Genomic DNA, 18,526 nt, shown 5'->3' with positions numbered 1-18,526 from the left:
CAGGGGCTCGAAGGGGAGGGAGAGATGAATGGTGGAGCACTGGGATTTTTGTAGGGTAGTGAAAAATGTGTCCATCATCAATTTGTCCAATCCGATAGACTGTACAATGCCAAGAGAGAACCCTAATGTAAACTGTGGACTTTGGGTGTCAGTGTAGGTTCATCATTTCTAACACATGTACCACTGGTGAGAGATGTTTGACAGTGGAGGAGGCTCTGCATGCGTTGGGGAAGGGGGTAGTATATGGGACATTTCTGTGCCTTTCTCTCAATTTTGCTGCTAACCTAAAACTACTCTAAAAATAGAAGAAAGGAAAAAACAAACTATTACAGATTTGTGACACTTGGATATGAATTGTTTTACAATTTTTATTTTTCAAAATCTAGAGTAAGGTTTATATTATTTGCTAATATTGTGACATGCTTGCCAAAGAGAATAGTTGGTAAATCCTAAACAGACTTACTGTAACCATGTGTTGAATTTCCAGCTGTGTTGAATCAGACTTTGATCCCTCTTAAGAAGATAAATGCAGTATCTGCAATTTCAAATAGTAGGGGTGGAGGAGAGATTTTCAAATGAAATCTTAAAAAGCCACGTCCCTGTCCAGATAAGAAATTAAAGACCCTGGGAAGGTAGTTTTGTTTCATTATCTCTTCTCCTCCTCCCCCTCACCAAAAAGACAAATGAGACGCTATTGTTAAATACAGTGAACAGGCTTAGATTTGTTTCCTTCCAAAAGCAGAAGCGCTTTCCTTAATCGGCACTGGTAAATGGCACACCTGCCTAATGAGAACAAGTTCTAGACCACAGGACACAATCTAAGCATTTCAATTAGCTCCACACAGTTGATATCTGTGTGGCTGATGTTCTCGGAAAGTCTTCCTCCTTTTCTTATTCCTTTGTGGCTAAGCTTTTATTATTTGGTACCTCTGAACCAGCCTTTGATTGTGGGAATTTCCCAGCAGGTGGTCATTGATATTGGTTTTGCTTTCAAGTTATTTTTTAAATGAAAAAAAGATTATGGGGTTGGAGAGGGATGCTTTTAAATATTTTTATTTTATTATATTTAATTTACTTGTTGTCACTCTTAAAATACAGAGAACTCTCTTCACTGTGACAGGTGGTAAAATACAGCGGTCACACTCAAGATCTCCATACATCAGCAACAGTAAATCCTTTTGCCCAGAGTAATACAGAAACTCAGTCCCGAGCCAGTGGGAATGATGTAGTGCTCGCTCCCTCACAGAACCAATTACCCACAGAGAAGTATAATGAGCAGCAGAGGTGATACAATAAAAATCTATATGGCAAGAGTAAAATTAGTGTAAAATTGTTGCTTGTGAAAAGCCTTATAATAAGTATACATCTCCAGTTATCTTCTGGGAGAAATTATTTTGGCATCTATTTAGGTCAAAATTCATGACAGGATTGTAAGACTAGCCTCAGAATAAAATGAAAGGGTACGTGAGTGTAGAGAAAATGGCGATGGGCATGTAGTGAACAGTCTGCTGTGCCCTCAAGGGCCTGCGGGAGCCCTGGTGCTGCTGCGAGGGCACCAGACCTTCCTGGGAGGGGTGACTACACTGACCACAGTCACAGCTCACGCCGATGGGAGCAAGATAATGCTTTTAAAAAACAAGACCACTTAGATCATCACAGGAAGTCTCTGCTCTTAAAGTTAGTGTATTTCCAAAGACCACATCTGAGCAGATTGCTATAAAGGAAAACCTGAGTGTGATCTGTGTCCTCATTAGGAGCCTGCTTGATCTGTGCAGACTGACAGCAGTTGAGTAAGTGGGTTAAGTGGCAAGAAATGAAGTCTGGTTCTTTATTAGATAAGTGTCAAGTAGAGTGCTGAAGTGGCAAAAAACACACACAAAGTGTGTTTCCCTGAAACAACACGAACAGTTTTCAACCTCTGTTGTCCCACTGGTGTCAGTTGTGCAGATTGTGGAAAATATTCATTGCTAATAAAGCACCAAAGTTCATAAGATATTAAAAAAAAAATAGATTTAGCTCTAAATGGTTTGGCTCAGTGGATAGAGCATCGGCCTGCGGACTGAAAGGTCCCAGGTTCGATTACGGTCAAGGGCATGTACCTTGGTTGTGGGCACATTCCTAGTGGGAGGTGTGCAGGAGGCAGCTGATCAGTGTTTCTCTCTCATCGATGTTTCTAACTCTCTATCCCCCTCCCTTCCTCTCTGTAAAAAATCAATAAAATATTTAAAAAAATAGGTTTAACAGATTCACGCTCTTGTTATCATTTTGCTACTCTCACTGCAGTGTATTTATCTTCCTTGACTTCTTTATTTTTTATTTTTTTACCCGTAGAATTCTTTCTTGAGAGGGAAAGAAGGGGGTCACAATTAGGTACTGGCAACCGGGCGTGGCCCCAAATCTGCCTTCCCTGCAGCTTACAGTGACTATTACTGACTGAGCCTTAATAGTTAGTACTTGTGGTCAGATAATTTTCCTCCCAGCTGATTTAAAGTTTTTCGTTCTGTTTTGTCAGATTATACCCAGGGAAGGACAGTTATTTCCGGTGTCAATCATTATAAATAGCCAGAATAGAACAAAGGCCTTCAGATTAGACGGTGATGGAACCCACCGTGCCATCAGTGGTTGCTTCGCATGTTGTCGTGTAGTCATCGAGGACATGTATTAAAGTAAAGAAAGTAGCCACTATTTTGGGACCTGTTGAACCAGAGGAACCAGTTGCTAACCTGAAAACAGTCAGTTTGTTCATTTGTTCATTCATTTATTCAGTGTGTACTTTGAGGCTGCAGCTACAGCAATGATCAAAGTCTCTGCCCTCCTAATGGAGCTTTTATAGTTTAATTAAGTGAAATAAAATAAGACAAATAAATGACACATAATATGTTAGCTAGTGATGATTGTTGTGCAAAAAAATAAAGCAAGGCCTGGAGGATCCAGAGGGGCCCTGGTGGAATGCAATTTCAGAGAGAGTAGTCTGGGATAGCCTCTCTGATAATGTGATATGTGAATCAAGCTGCAAACAACATGAGGGACCAACCAGGGGGGCAGTGAAAGAGCAAAGGGCTAGGAGCCAGCAGGCTTAATAGCCATGTGACCCTATGGAGGCCTTTCACTTACCCGTAAAACGAGACAGAGCCACCAACCCTGGCTCACAGGGTTTGTGTTCAGCACAAGTGAGATACTTGAGAAAAGCATTTCAGTAAATGGCAAAGCATTACTTAAACTTCAGATTTAAGTACAGAATGACAAAGGGGTGCAAATTAAAGAGAGACATAAAGAAGAGTCTTAAAACAGCCCTTTCATATAACTCGTTTTGGAGTCACTGAATGAGTTGTCTGAGCTCAAGTGTAGGGCACACTCTCCAAAGATGAACTGTCTGATACTCGGATTTATAAATCCTTTGTTTGTTTTGTGGTATTGTTCATTTACGATTTTATATTTGTTTGTGCTTTTCTTCCTTTGACACCTTTTTCTTTCCTTTTACATTGAGCTTTCCTTTTATTAAATCAGTTACAGGCCTCTTGGTTCTCATGGAGGCACTTTATACCCTGCTCCTGAACTGCCTGATTAATTCATTAAAAAGAAAAAGCCCTCTCAGATTAATATTTATCATGGGAGCTCACAGAATCAAAGTCTTTTATGGAGTAATTCTAAACTCCAGAACAATTCATTTGTGCTGATCTTTATTTGTTATGGACTTGAAGTTGTTTGCGCTTTTTGTTTTTATAGCTAAAGTGAATTTTGCAATAATCATAACAGTATTTGAGTAGAATTTTATAGTTTACACAGCACTTCACACACACTCACCTTTGAACTTCAGCAGCCCTGGAGCTAAACAACATGGACACTAACTCTTGTGGCCTTTTACAAACGAGGAGACCTGAGGCTAGGAGTACAGAACTTACATCTAGGTCTTTCCATGATATAAGGATGAATAGATGAATGAAAAAATGCTGAATTATTTCTAACACTTACAAAGACTAAAATGGTATGTTTTATGAGTAGATTCAAGAAAGCTGCAGATGACTGGAGGAGATGCACCTGTAGGGAGGACTATGGAAAGAAGGGGCGATATCCCTGATCACTGTGAATAGAGACCAAACCCCTGTTTTGTGTGTTTGTTAGAAAGAGAATGTGAGCCTGGATACCCTGGCTCTGATTGAGTGCAGGAGCTTTCATTTATTTTTGTCCAATTACTTAGATTAACAAGACTAACAAACATGTTTCCTTCATGGCAGAAACAAAAGTAACCATAAGCAAATATAAAACTTCTTAAAAATGCCTTGTCTTGAAAGGCTATTTAATTTTGTGGTCAAGGGTCCTGAAGACTCTTAAAATGTCTTTTAAGTATAATAGAATCAATAAAAAATTACAGCTGAGCTGGGAAAGGCCTTAGAGATTATCCAGCCATGAAACCATTAAAATGTTTAACTGGAAAGGACCTTTGAAGGGTCCAGATCCCCAGTTTGTGTGAGGCTCCTTGGCTGTGGCATCCTCACCGTCTCTTCTTGGTCTTCTGATTACTGGGGCCTCCAGCTGCCTCAAGATAATCATTCCACAAAGACGGTATGATTTCACTTAAAGGAGGCACCTAAAGGAATCAAACTTAGAGACAGGAAATAGAAGGGTGGTTGCCTGGGACTTGAGGGGAGGGGGGATGGGGAGTTAGTGTTTAATGGGGACAAGGTGACAGTTTGGGAAGATGGAAAAGTCAAGGAGATCGGTGGTGATGATAGTTGTAAAATAAGGCGAATGTGCGTAATGCCACTGAACTGTGTACTTAACATTGGTGAAGGGGGTAGCTTTTATGTTATCTATATTTTGGCTGCAATTTAAAAAATGAAATAAAAAATACATTAATAAAGGCAACAGAAAAAAATCTACACAGTCTTTTCTATTGCTGGCCAACTCTTGAAAATTTAACTCTCTGCAATCACCCCTGTTGGTCTAAATTTTGTGCTCATAGAAAACAAATCTGAGCCTCTCCCCTGCATGAAGACACCCAGCTGCCCCTCCCAACAGGTTCTTCCAGGCCAACTAGCCCCAGGTCCTTCAGCAGGTGATGCAATTTTGTTTAGTTTTACAATTTACTTTGTAAAATCATGATCAAGATAAGGAACATACGTTGTGATTGGCTGAAAAGCCTTGCTTACTCACTGTCTCCCTTTTAATTTCTTCGTTGATGAAACTGAGTCATTTGTCCTGGAGAGTTTGGGTACTTGCATCCCTCTGCTATATACTAGATCGACACCTTCCTCTGTCCTCTGTATTTTCTGTGACTTGGTTATTAGATTGATAGATTTTATTTTATAAATGCATGTAGTCCAGCTGTATAATAATTTATTCTAGATCTTTTTTTGAGAATGGAGGGGGTATTCTTTCCCCTTCAACTTTTTGTTTGGAAAATTGCAAGCATGCAGAAAAATGGAAAGAATGCTATAATGAAGACACCCAAGTGCCCTTTATAGAGTCACCAACTGTTGGCATTGCGCCATGTTTGCTTTCTCTCTCCCTCTCTGCATGCACACACACACACACACACACACACACACATAGGTTTTCCCCTGCGTCATTTGAACTGAAATTGTAACCATTATGGCACTTTAAAGTATTTTAGCACACAACTCCTTTAAGAATGCTATAGGATGCTCTCCTATATTATCACAATTCTGTTGACTCAATATTGTTATATCTAGCTTATATATTGTTTACTATTTAGTGCATGTTTCCATAATTATCCAAATTATGTCCATTATAGCTGTGGGTATTTTTAAAATTCAGAATCCAAGCAAGGATCATGAATTGTATTTGGTTTTCTTGCCACTTTAGTTGCCTACATTGGTTCTGCCCTTTTTTGGGTCTTATATGACATAGACATTTTTTGAAAAGTCCTGGCCAGTTGCTTTATAGAATGTCCCTAAGTTTGGAATTGCCTGATTGTTTCCTTATGATTAGATTCAGGGCAAATGTTTCCAGGGAGAAGACTGCATAGGCAGTGCTGTATCCTTCAGCGTAATGCTCGGGAGGCACATGGTGTCTGTCCCATATTGGTGATGGGTTCAGTCACTGGGTTAAGGCAATGTCTGTCATATCTCTCCATTGTAAAGGTATCTTTCTCCGTTGTAATTAATAATCTATTGCATGTTAATGGTTGCTTTTTAAATAATTTCCAAACCCCCCGTGGTCGGCAAACTGTGGCTCGTGAGCCACATGCGGCTCTTTGGCCCCTTGAGTGTGGCTCTTCCTAAGCCTTAGGAGTACCCTAATTAAGTTAATTACAATGTACCTACCTATATAGTTTAAGTTTAAAAAATTTGGCTCTCAAAAGAAATTTCAATCGTTGTACTGTTGATATTTGGCTCTGTTGACTAATGAGTTTGCTGACCACTGCCTATGCCATTGGTAATGGAAGAAATTAAAAGGAAAAGGTTTTGAGCATATTTATAAAGAGTTATTGCCGCTGATGGAAAGATAATATCTGTTTTCCTGAGAGGAGAAACGGGGGAGTGGAGTGATGGGTAGTACAGGTGAGGAATGGCCTTGAGAGAAGATAGATTTGTGTTTAAATCCTAGCTCCACAGTTGAACCTGTGCAACTTTAGAAAAGTTACCTAACTTCTCAGATCCTCAATTTCCTGCCTAAAATGAGTGTGCAATAGTATACATTCATGGCAGGGTTGTTAAGATGATTAAATGAGATAGTGTGTGAGTGGCCGCTACCCTCGCCGCTTCCCCATGGCCATTACATGAGAGATACAGAGCACGTGCTTCCTAAGCAGTCTGCAGAGTTTAAGCCTTTTCATGGGTGTTAATTCTCGAGTTCAGCTTGAACTATTCAGGCATGTTGATAAGAAAATGTGATCAACAGGTTAGGCAACATTGTGACATTTCAAAGAAAGGAATTAAGAATTGGGAGATATTTTCAGGCTTCTTACATATGATTTGTCTGCAGTGGACTCGCATAGAATCGAGTTGCCTTGTATTCAGACCTCTTTCTGATTGCAGTTCATTTTAATCTATTACCAGGGATTATTTTTGAAACAGTTTATATGTAGTCTGATTGAGAATAGTGAATCATAATAATTCTGTGACCCATTTACATGCATTACTGTAAAAGTTTCATTTCATACAAGTGACAATTTTTTAAAGTTAATTAGACTTGGCTATACTGAGGTTAGCAAAAAGTGCTTTGAATTATCAATAATTCAGCAGGGCAGACATTTCTGTATAATGCAGTGGTTTTATAGAGTATTGTGAGATAGTTATCCCTAAAATAAATGGCGGTGAGCATTCATCAGCATGGTGGGTTCGCTTGAATGTAGCGTGAAGTGATAGCATCTATGCTTTCTATTATTGGGCAGAGTGTGGGACATCAGTCTTTCTGGCCATGAACTACTAGCAACCTTTGTCCTTTGTGTTACCTTTAGTTAAAAACGAAAAATGAGCATGAATGCTGGCTGATGGCCATGTCTTTCTTGCAGCTAAAAATTCATCTGGGAAAGAAAAATGGGATGGCAGGTTTGGATTTGTTTCATTGCATGAATGATATGTGACATTTTGTAAATTATTTATCACTGCAAGGATGGCAGCAATGGCTTGAGCATTGTTATATCAAATGAAAGCAGGAATCCCATTAGTACAAGGACTGGGTTTTAGCTAGAATCTATCAGGGGAATGTTGTCATTTTAAAACCAGATTGTTCTTTTAATTGCTATTTAAAGGAACAAAAGTGTTCCCAAGGTACTGCAGTTGAGCAGTTGCAAGTAATAACTATGGATCCATAATTATGCAGTGCTGATTATCTGGCCTTTAAAAATTTGTGGCTGGAGTCAGTGACCAATTTATTGTAGCTTGTCTTTTTTTCTTTTTCTAATACAAACTGTTTTATACTCTTTTTTAACTAGGGCCTCAAAGACACATTTGCATAGCTACCTCAGAAAGTAAAGCCTGTGCATATTAAAAGAACACATTAAACTGAAAATAAGGGCAAAATGATGAACACTGATATTGTAAGATAAAATTAACAGTCATATTCAACAATTTTGTAGATGCTTGGTTATAAGATAGATTCTGGTTTTTGAAGACATGTTGTCACAGTGAACCAGGACATTTGTTGGAATCATTGTAAGCATTTGAAATATTTTCTTTGAGATGAGCGTTGTTGTTTTTTTGTCAAAGTAAATATGTTTTTTTGTCAAAGTAAAATATGTTTCTTTTATTTATTCAGTTAGCAAATATTTTTTGAGTGCCTACTGTGCATCAGGCAATGTATTAAGGCATTTGGGATAGAGTAACTGAACAAATGATGTTTATTCTATGCTGATGTATATTTAGAAAGACCTAGCAAAATCTTGTTTTAAATTTACATTAAAAATTATGTGATTATACTAAGTTTTCTTGCCTTGAATCTTTGATTCAAGAGATTTAAATATAAATACATTATAGTTGCATTCAGATGGCTGGCACACATGTGTGAAGGCTTGGAATATGCAAAAAAATTTTTTAGTTTTCATACAGTTTTGGTTGTTCACAATAAATGTGACCAGATCTGTAGGCACAGTCAACTATTCATATGCATGAGAATAATAGCATTGCTGGTAGTCATAAATAACAGTGGAGACACAAAATGTATGCAGATTTATACATTGTTCAAAGCATTTTCCTTAGTGAGAGTTAAGGGTGCTAGGGGGTTAGACAAATGTTTTGTTATTTCTTATATTAAAGTGGGAATGTCATAGACTGAGAGTTTATTTCCTTTATGTGGCATTATGTGGTTTACTTTTTAAAAATTGAGTTTAGGGGGGGGAGAGAGAGAGAGAGAGAGAAAAGAGAAGAGAGGAGAGAGAGAGAGAGAGAGAGAGAGAGAGAATAACAGTAACCTGCACTAAAACATTTGATAAAGTTCAGCTAAATAGACCTAAATACATGATATTTGTAATCTCGAATACTGAGTACATAGATGAATCAACTTATTATAGGCATGTAGGTTATGGGAATGATACAAGATTTCACATGAATCCTCAATGTTCATTAATGGAAAGTTATATGACATACTAGAGGTCCGGTGCACGAATTCGGTCCCTTGTGGGGAGGGACCACAGGAGGTTGGCTGACCCGGGAGGTTGGCTGTGGGAGTGCACTGACCACCCGGCTGGCGGGGGGTAGGAACCGTGGGAGGTTGGCCAGCCATGGGAGGTTGGCTGTGGGAATGTACTGACCACCAGGGGGCAGCTCCTACATCAAGTGTCTGCCCCCAGGTGGTCAGTGCATGTCATAGCGTCCGGTTGTTTGGTCGTAACGGTCACTCGGGCTTTTATAAATATAGATAATTTCATTGGTTTAATAAAAATTACTTCTAAATCTTATGTATTACACTTAAAAACATTCAGGCAGTAATTCTTTAGTATCAGATAATTTTAAAGGTTTATTTTATTAGCAGAAAATGCTGATTTGGACACCTTATTGAGCAGTTTTTCTTTGTTAAAGAAATATGTAAGCAGCTTTTGACTTTAATGTGTTGTTCTTAATTTTTAAATGGAAGACTAACAATATTTTTTCATTTTAATTATTATAGCCCCGTGCTGATCCCATTCCAATATGTAGCTTCTGTTTGGGGACTAAAGAATCAAATCGTGAAAAGAAACCAGAAGAACTCCTTTCTTGTGCAGATTGTGGCAGTAGTGGTAAGTTGGTGGTTTTTTTGTATATGTATAATGACTCCCCATTATAGCTACATACTATTTATCTCTTTCAAAACTGTATTTATTTCTTAAAATAATATTTTTTTATTTATTCAAGAGAGGGAGGGAGAGGAAGAGAGAGATAGAAATGTCAATGATGAGAGAGAATCTTTGATCAGTTGCCTCCTGCATGCCCCCTACTGGGGATCGAGCCCCGCAACCCGGGCATGTGCCCTGACCTGGAATTGAACTGTGAACTCCTGGTTCATAGGTTGCTGCTCAGTCACTGAGCCACACCGACCAGGCAAAACTGTATTTGTTATTTAAAGCAATTATTTGGTAATAGCATACATTTAAACATTTTATGAGTAATTACAGGTGGAGGGGAGAAAAGTGTGAATATATTAGCATTGACATAAAGTTATATATATTTATATAATTTACCTAGTATATTAATATTTATAATTAAGCTTTGAATTCATACTAGCATTGGTAATTCAATGTAAAGTATTCTACTTTGCAGGCAGATTCAACGAGGAGAATTCTAAGTTTTCAAGCTGGATACAAATAGAAGCAAGTGTTTTCTATAACCTGAAGTCTCAATTAAGAGATATTTGAGTTAGGATATCTAGTATTTCAGTTCATGACACCTACTGGTGAAATATAGTATTACATCACAGCTCTGTGTGACTGAAAGGGACAGTATTCTGGAAATTGCAATGATAGAATCAAGAAATCAGGCATGAAAGAAATTAAAATTGCCTAGAATTAGGTAGGAAAAGAATGGTCTTTGTAGAAGGTGATGTTGAAATCAAGGAATGCTGGGCAGGGACGTGGATCTCTGGCAAATTGCAGGACCCCCATCTGCTTTCAAGATAACTGTCACTTCTGCCTTTTTCTCAACATTTGAAGACCATATCTCTAGTTTCATAATAAAAACTAAAAGTCAGATTGCTTACATTAAAATAATTTGTCTTACATTAAAAGCCAGTCTTCCTTCTTCAGCAGGTGACGGTTGTCTGAGATATGTATATGCTTATATGTTATGTATTCACATATACACATACTTAAACACATGTACATACATATCAATAGGTTGAGTGGCATTTATTAGATTTTGAAAATTAATCCTTGTGTTAATCTTTAAATTTTCTTCCAGCTTACTGAAACTCCCCCCACAAAGTGTTATTTTAAAATTCATAACCAACTACTATTTCTGTAGTTATAGTTATCTTTAAAAACAACAAACACCATAGCATGTTTTCTTTTAGGAAGTCAGTGTCATGTAGTGGTTAAGAGCAAACTGGAGAGCCAGCAATAGCCTATCTCCTCTTCTTTGAGGTAATTCCTCAACCATTCTGAGCCTCAGTGTCCTCGTTAGAAAATCGGGTAATATTAGCACCTACCTCTTGGGTTTTGTGGGAATTAAAGGAAAGGACACAAGTAAACAGTCTAGCAGAGGGCCCACAATGACTCTGGTAAGTGTGCTATAAATGGCTACCATTGTTATAATTGGGCATATTTGATATTGTTGTCCTTAATTGCTGCAAGTAATTTAAAATCTCATCACCACTTTTGGCAGCTGCTCGATGCTTGGTTGGAGGAAGTGTTTCACACCAAGGCATGGCAGTGTTGTGCAATGACGCTTCTTCCCCTTATGAAGGTTGAACTTGATGGGCTCGATGTGATTCAGCAGCTTCAGGACCTCACTAGGAGGGAGAGCCTTGGAAATAAGATATTTCAAACTCTGCTTGAGAAATGCATTCTGACAGTCTTTTTGATGGGCTCTACAGATTCATTAAATCCTTTTACTGCCCATGTTATCATGGATAGTGACAAAGGGCAGGGAAACATTATCTGTATGTTCAGTTTAATAAATTTCAACCCTACAATCTCTCTGTTTTAGCCTGGTGAGGTAGTGCCTCACTCATCAGTTCAGACTCTTTAGTTATCTTTTGGGTTTCGCATGAGGCTCATTCTGAATGAATTATTCTTTTGTTTCACTGCCTGATCAATTCAGTGGTGTTCACTTGTCTAGGGTCTACCCTTTGTGGTTTTTAAGGTGGTACTTTAACAGTACCCTTCACTATTTTATTTCATGAGTATGTATTTGTCTGGGCGTCTAGACAGATTAAAGACGCACTTAAGTGTGGGAAGAAAAGTTCCCTTCATATATTTCCTTACCCCTGGTGATACACTTACTTGAGTTGATAAGGAATTCGAGATCATTATCTTCTAGATCATAACTTCAAGGCCTCCTTCACAGGGTATAAAGGTGTAATTCTAAACAGGCAGATCTTAGATTTTCTGATGTAATCAATCTCCCTTCGTGTTTCCCAGATTGAAGACCTGCCAAAGAGAGTTTTGATCTCCTTTATACTTTGAGGTCACTGAAATTTTTTTCCTCCAAAGCTTCTTACTTTTCCAGGGTGTGTGGGTATAGTGTTGTTTTCTTTTTTCAAAAATACTCTCTTGTTTTCTCTTTTAACACACGGAGAAGAATGAATTGAGGATACTGTCAAGAAGGCTTATATAGTTAGAGTCATTTTGTGCACCAGTCTTTCCCCCTCCCTTCAGGTAGACAGAGCCAGAGGCTTTGGAGTGGAGGTATGGGTCATGGCAGAAATTCAAGCCCTGGGGTCATCATGTTCCTTTGTTTAGGACAGAGGATGGCTCAGAGTGCTTCTCTGGACTCTGCAATGGGATCCGGCTCTACTGTTGAGGTTCACTTAATCTTCCCTTGAGTATTGTGCCAGTCTGGAGACAGCTATGTTGGTCAAAAGAACCATTGTTCCTAATTCGGGGAGATGCATTGTAGGCATTTACTTCAGCTGGTAGATCAGATGAGTGGACTTTGTTATTTGCTAGTCTTCAAATAGAAGGCTCAAAATAAAATATGGCTCTTCTTAGAGAGTTTGGGAGGACGGGATCTTGTAGTTATAATGCCCTGTTGGGACCCCTTGATTATTATAGGGGGAAAAAGAATAAAGCCAGCTGACATGGCTCAACAGTGCCCTATGATAATGGTGGGAGCCCCTCTATCACAGTCCAGTTCCTTGAGTGGGAATTACAGATTGGTGGTACCCCTCGTTGGTCTCATGGAAATGGCCACTGTTTCACACTCAGTTGAGTCCATTGGTTCTAGGATTGAATTGAGACCATTTGTAGTGTTCAAAGGAATCACTAATGTAAGATGTTTATGTGAAAAAAATACCCATAGCAGTATAAAACCAGGAAAAGGAAATGTAGATGGCAGCCCATATGGAGAATCGTTCTGAAATGTTTCCCACATGTGCATGTTGGTTTTTAGCTGCCTCTATCTGAAGTACCATTTGTATGATGTCACATTTAAACTCTGCTTAGATTTCATAGACATGAGTAATAAATGTTTCCTTCTGCTTACATCATCAAGACAATTAGAAATTTTTCTCTATTTAATATGATGCAATACCACAAATGGCCAGTATTTTCTTTAACTATGTTTCTTTCTGCTTAAAGTTCTTTTGAAAAAAATGATTCGGGTTTGCAGGTAGTAAAAATGTGAGGCGGCCCAGCCAGCGTAGCTCAGTGGTTGAGTGTCAACTTATGAACCAGGAGGTCACGGTCTGATTCCCGGTCAGGGCATATGCCTGGGTTGCGGGCTCCAACCCCAGTTTGTAGTGTGCAGGAGGCAGCCAATCAATGATTCTCTCTCATCATTGAAGTTTCTATTTCTCTCTCTCCCTCTCCCTTCCTCTCTGAAATTAATAAGAATATTAAAAAAACAAACAAACAAAAAAAAGACATGAGGTGACATATATAGTGCAAGGAGCCCCAGATGTGGTCTTCCAGTTCTCTTCTGCTTACCAGCTGTGCAACTGCAGTTTTCCGTGTCTGTAAAATGCAGAAGGGGACATCTGTACCCTATATCCATAGGGCTGTTATGAGGATTTAGTGAGAATGATACGAAAATTATCAGTGACTATAAAACATTCCACAAATGTGAAGGATCATTGTAACCACTGGTAGGAATGTGGGAATCATCCCATAGTCTTCATGTCTAGGAAATGTTGGGACTAGAAAGTGATTTTACTTGACTTTCATGGATCAGCCTACTTTGAAATTAACACTGTTATATTCTCTTTGCCTCATTAAGACCAAATTATCTTTAATTAGCTTCACATAAGTATTAGATATTATACCAAATGAAATTTTGTGTCTGCTGCTCAGATTGCTGGGTGGTTAAATCTTACTTACAGATGAGTTGTGTGCATGTGTGTTTTCAAATTAGCAAATCTAAGATAAGTGTACAGTTCAAAATTACAGCATCATTCTAAGTGGAAGCTCATTGAAACTAGACCCAGAGAAAGGCTGCTGTGACGTAGCTGGGAGAGTAAGAAAATCACCTTTGTACAGTAAGGGGGTCGAATATCAGCCCCCCTCTCAGGAGACCTGAAATCCCTCCTGGGTTTGTTGCCTCCATGTAGTGAAAATCTGAAGGTCACTTTTCAGTCTTTGTCAAAATCTAACGGACATCTTTCAGTCCACACCGAATCCTCCTCTCAGCCATGTTCGACCTGTTGAGAGCCTTTTTCCTTGAAGTGTTTTCTTTCTTTGGCTCCTGTGATATCATATTCTCTGTATTCTCTCCCTGCCACTTCCTTTCACGTCTTTTGTCAGCGCCTTGGCCTCTCTCCATCCTCTAAGTGTTTCTCCAGACTTCTGACTTTGGCCCTGTTTTTCCCTTTGCTTCATAGTGTCTCCTCAGCTCCAGACCCTTAGATATAAATGCTTCCAGAACCTCTCCATTTGGAGGCCCCACAGGCTTCTCAAAGTTAATGTCCAAAACAGCTTATCAGCCTTGCCCTGCTCCCTCCACCCAAAAACAACACGCATAACAATAACAACAGAAATATCAACGAACACCCACACCTTAATTTGCCTACCATTTAGCCAATGGTGTACCTCTGGCTGGCTACTCCTTCAGTTCCACAGCCTGAATTTGGAGTCATGCTGTTCTCTCACACCAACAAATCCAAAATTCTATTGATTCTGTGTCTTAATATATATCCTACATCCTCAATATGTCCACACACCCACGAAACCAACTCAGATCTGCTATTATAATAATTACATCTAATCTGGACCTTCTTTCCCCTCCTCCATTTTTTATACTGCAGTTTAAGTTACTTTTTAAAATTGTAAATCTAATCACAGAACTTTTCAGTGACTACCAATGATCAGTAGGAAAAAAACCCAAAATTTAAAAAATAGCCCAAAAATCTCTCCTGGATTGGGCTCTTAACTGTATTCTACATCACCATCACTTTCATGTTATGTGCACCTCCTTCCTCCCCTTGAATGTATCATGTTCTCCTCTCCCTCTGCACATGCTAGCTTCTCCCACCCTGCCCCTCCTGTGGTCCAATCTAATCTCACTCATCCTTTGGGTCTCTTCCTTAGGAAGGCCTTTGTCTAACCCCCTGCTAGATTCTTTCATGTCTCTGAGCCACCCCATTGTCATGTGTTACCCTAATTCTTGTTTAATGCTTGTCTATCTTTCCTGCTAAACTATATGATCAGAAATGTCTGTCCTTTTCCTCACTGTCTCAAATCGACAGGTGGTTGGTCAGAGAGCCAGTCCAAGGGACCCAGTGTCTGAGTTTATATTAGTTTTCTATTTCTGCTATCCCAAATTCCCACAGGGTTGTTGATAGGATTCAGTTCCTTGTGTTTGTAGGACTGAGATCCTTCCCCCCACCCCCTTTTTTTTTTTTTGCTGTCTGTCAAGTAAATGGCATTCCCTGCTTCGAAAGGCCACCTATATTTCTTGTCTTGTGCCCCCACCCTCCTTCCATCTTCAAAGCTGTCAAAGTTTGGTGGAGTCCTTCTCCCACTTTGAACCTTTCCTCCTCCTCCTTTCATCTCATCTTATTAACCCAGCTGGAAAAGATCCTCTGCTTTTAAGCACTCATGATTAGATTTCGCCTTCCCAGATAATCCAGGATAATCTCCCTATCTCAAGTCCTGGACCCTTAGTCTCATGTGCAGAGTCCCTTTTGCCATGCCAGGCCCTGTGTTCACAAGTTACAGGGATTATGGTATAGATATCATTGGAGGCCATTATTCTGTCTACTACAGAGCCCAGTTTTTCTGCCACGGTACTTCCTCCAAAAATCATTTCTACTGGTTTGTGGTCTCTTTGGTACTTATTCCTTTGGTTTTGCTAGATAAAACTATTATAAGCTATTAGTGCTTAATATGTGTTTGTAATAAGAATGTTGAGTGAATGAATGTATATTATGATCTCAAACCTGATAAATTGTAAACCACAGAAGCAAACCAAATTCCAGAAAGACAAACCACCATGAATTGTGTCAGCAGAGAGAGCCTGAATTTTAGAGGAAATTGTTGAGAGGAATGGCTATATGGGAGGTAGGGAATTACATTGCTGTCTTTTATCTAATTACTATAGATTGTATATTAGTATATCAGGACTCCATTACCGTCTTTTGTGTTATTTTAAAATTGGCCATGAGAAAATAAAGTGGAAATATTTCTTTGTCCCTCAGCATTCTTTTCCAGAATCATAGAAATTTAGAGCCAGCAGGGATCTATGGCCAATTCTCTTGAGCTAAATAAAAGTTAGATTGCTGCCTAAGGGAAAGATAGGCTGAAGATTTTAGCATTTGAGTAGTTTAAATGGTAGTAATTGAGAAATATTGCTTAAAGTGAGTGAAAGTGATAAAAGGGAGAATATTCTGTACTCTTGATTGAAAGTAGCTGAAATCCATTAATTTTCAAAATATATAATTTTATTATTAAAAAGTATTTTTCATAGGAGATCTGTGAGAATAGTAAGCTATAAAATGATGTGAATTACCTTAGTTGCTGAATATTAAGCTACAAAGAACAAAAGCGGATTTTAATGTAGAAAAAAATTTTGTGCATGAAATTGAGGTCATATGTGCTAGTGATGTATGACTTACAGGAAGTAATAAAAGGGGGGGGGGAAGAGAAGTAAATGGTATACTTTTAAACTGATGGGACCCATTTTAAGGGTGGAATTTAAATTGCTGTTCTTTAAAACGTGAGTTTTTACCCCCACTATATAAGGTGGCGGGGCGAGGGTGGGGCGGGGGGAGGAACCTTGATCAAAGTAGACCTCTTCCCTCCCCCTTCAGAGTATACTTCTTAAAGTCGAAGAGCAAGCTGTCTTTGTTTGCTGTTGCTGCAGAAAGTGGTGATTGATACCATTTTTATATATTTAAACTTTCCCCCCACGTTTATTTGAATGAGAGAAGCCCTTGTAAAAGAATGGTGTCAGAGGTTAAATGCATCTGCCCGGGTGTCTCTCCTGCCTGAGGTCATTCTCCTATGACAACATTTTATTTGCTCAACATCTTAAATACAGATGTTTAGATTGTTTTTTAAAGCTCAGGAATAGTGTGCTTTTATTAACAGTATTGATGATTGATTTTGAATGTTTTTACTTCAAAAAGCCAAATCTCCTGGTGGGTGGAATTTTATGAAGCACCTGTTAAGCTTTAGGGAGGAGGACCTTTTTGGCAGCGACCCAAAATACATATTTAAACAATGAGCCTGCCAAAGTCAGGAAATTATAAAACAGTTTTGAAATTGCAGAATCTGCTTCTTCTTTTTTTTTTTTTTTATTACCCTTCAGGTTTCTCTTGCAGCTTGGTTATAAGTTCTTTCACATGGGATTTACTAATGTTCTTACTATTTTAAGACCAGATTTAGAAAAATAAAATCAAGCTTGGAGATCTCAGGTTTATATGAATAAAGACCATCAGATTTTAAACTGAATTGCCTTCTCCAGAATATGGGCTCCCACTCCCCAAACCTTGTGGTGGAATCTATTATTGATTGTTGAGCGCAGCCAGCTGGCCTCCTTGAGTGGTGCTGCCCCTTGGGGTCTCAGGTTTTCCTCTGTGAAGTGAGAGCTGCTAGGTAAAAAGTGTGCCCAAAAGAGTGTGGAAAAGCTGAACACGCACGAAAATGGGGAGACCTGTTGAGGGTATGCTTCTTGGTGAATTCCATTTGACCTTGATCTTTCAACATTCTAACTCTCAAATTTACTATTTCTGTTCCTACTTCTAGAATTTAAATTCAGAGACTCGGTGTCAAGATGGCCACAGTTATCTTTTTTGTATATTCCAGCAATGGGATATTCTTTGTATACTACTGGATTTTTTTTTGGGGGGGGGGGCAAGAAGGAGGCTTTGTAGTTGTATTATGTTAAGCAGCACCAGTTTTTTAGTTAGCTAACTATTGCTTTATGTTTTATGATTTCATTACACACATAGAGTAGGAATTGTGTGAACTTTGGCACTGCCGTCACGGTTTGGCAAACCAGAAAACGTTGGGCAAATGATGGTTTATGATGATGGTGAGGGCAGGAGGTTTACCAGAAGGCACAGGAATAATCTAAGTATCTATCATCTTCAAGTTCTCCAAGACTTGTGATTAGAATTGGTATAAAATTAACCAGTTTCTCTTAGGGAAAACATTTGTACAGTCACTCTGTTACATACAGGGGTAAAAGGCAGAAAAACAAAGTATAATTTGCATTCTTTGATATTTTTGTATTTTCAAGTTCTTAAGGATCTTTGGTTGGCATTATCACTATTTTAAGTATTAGGGAATGGTAGTTTAAAAACATCTAAGGCACCATTCCTATAAAACAATTTACTTTTTATTCTTATAGGACACCCATCTTGTTTGAAATTTTGCCCTGAACTAACAACAAATGTAAAGGCCTTAAGGTGGCAGTGCATCGAATGCAAGACGTGCAGTGCGTGTAGAATCCAAGGCAAAAATGCAGTAAGTACTGCTCTCCATGCTCCATCT

General features: G+C 38.8%; 1 protein-coding gene across 1 annotated transcript in view; it reads left to right on the top strand.

Moving 5' to 3' along the window:
• The window catches only part of KAT6B (lysine acetyltransferase 6B), a 179,651-nt gene that overhangs the window by 102,585 nt on the left and 58,540 nt on the right, over positions 1-18,526 (top strand). The window contains exons 4-5 of the mRNA XM_081105245.1: positions 9,571-9,679; positions 18,384-18,499. Of these exons, the coding sequence (XP_080961371.1) occupies positions 9,571-9,679; positions 18,384-18,499 (225 nt within the window). The remainder of the gene's footprint in view (positions 1-9,570; positions 9,680-18,383; positions 18,500-18,526) is intronic.

This window comes from Myotis nattereri, assembly GCF_964212035.1.
Source record: "Myotis nattereri genome assembly, chromosome: 13".
In the NCBI taxonomy this organism is placed as follows: domain Eukaryota; kingdom Metazoa; phylum Chordata; class Mammalia; order Chiroptera; family Vespertilionidae; genus Myotis; species Myotis nattereri.
Note: the sequence above shows the minus strand (reverse complement) of the source record. Positions and strands in the feature narration are given on the sequence as shown.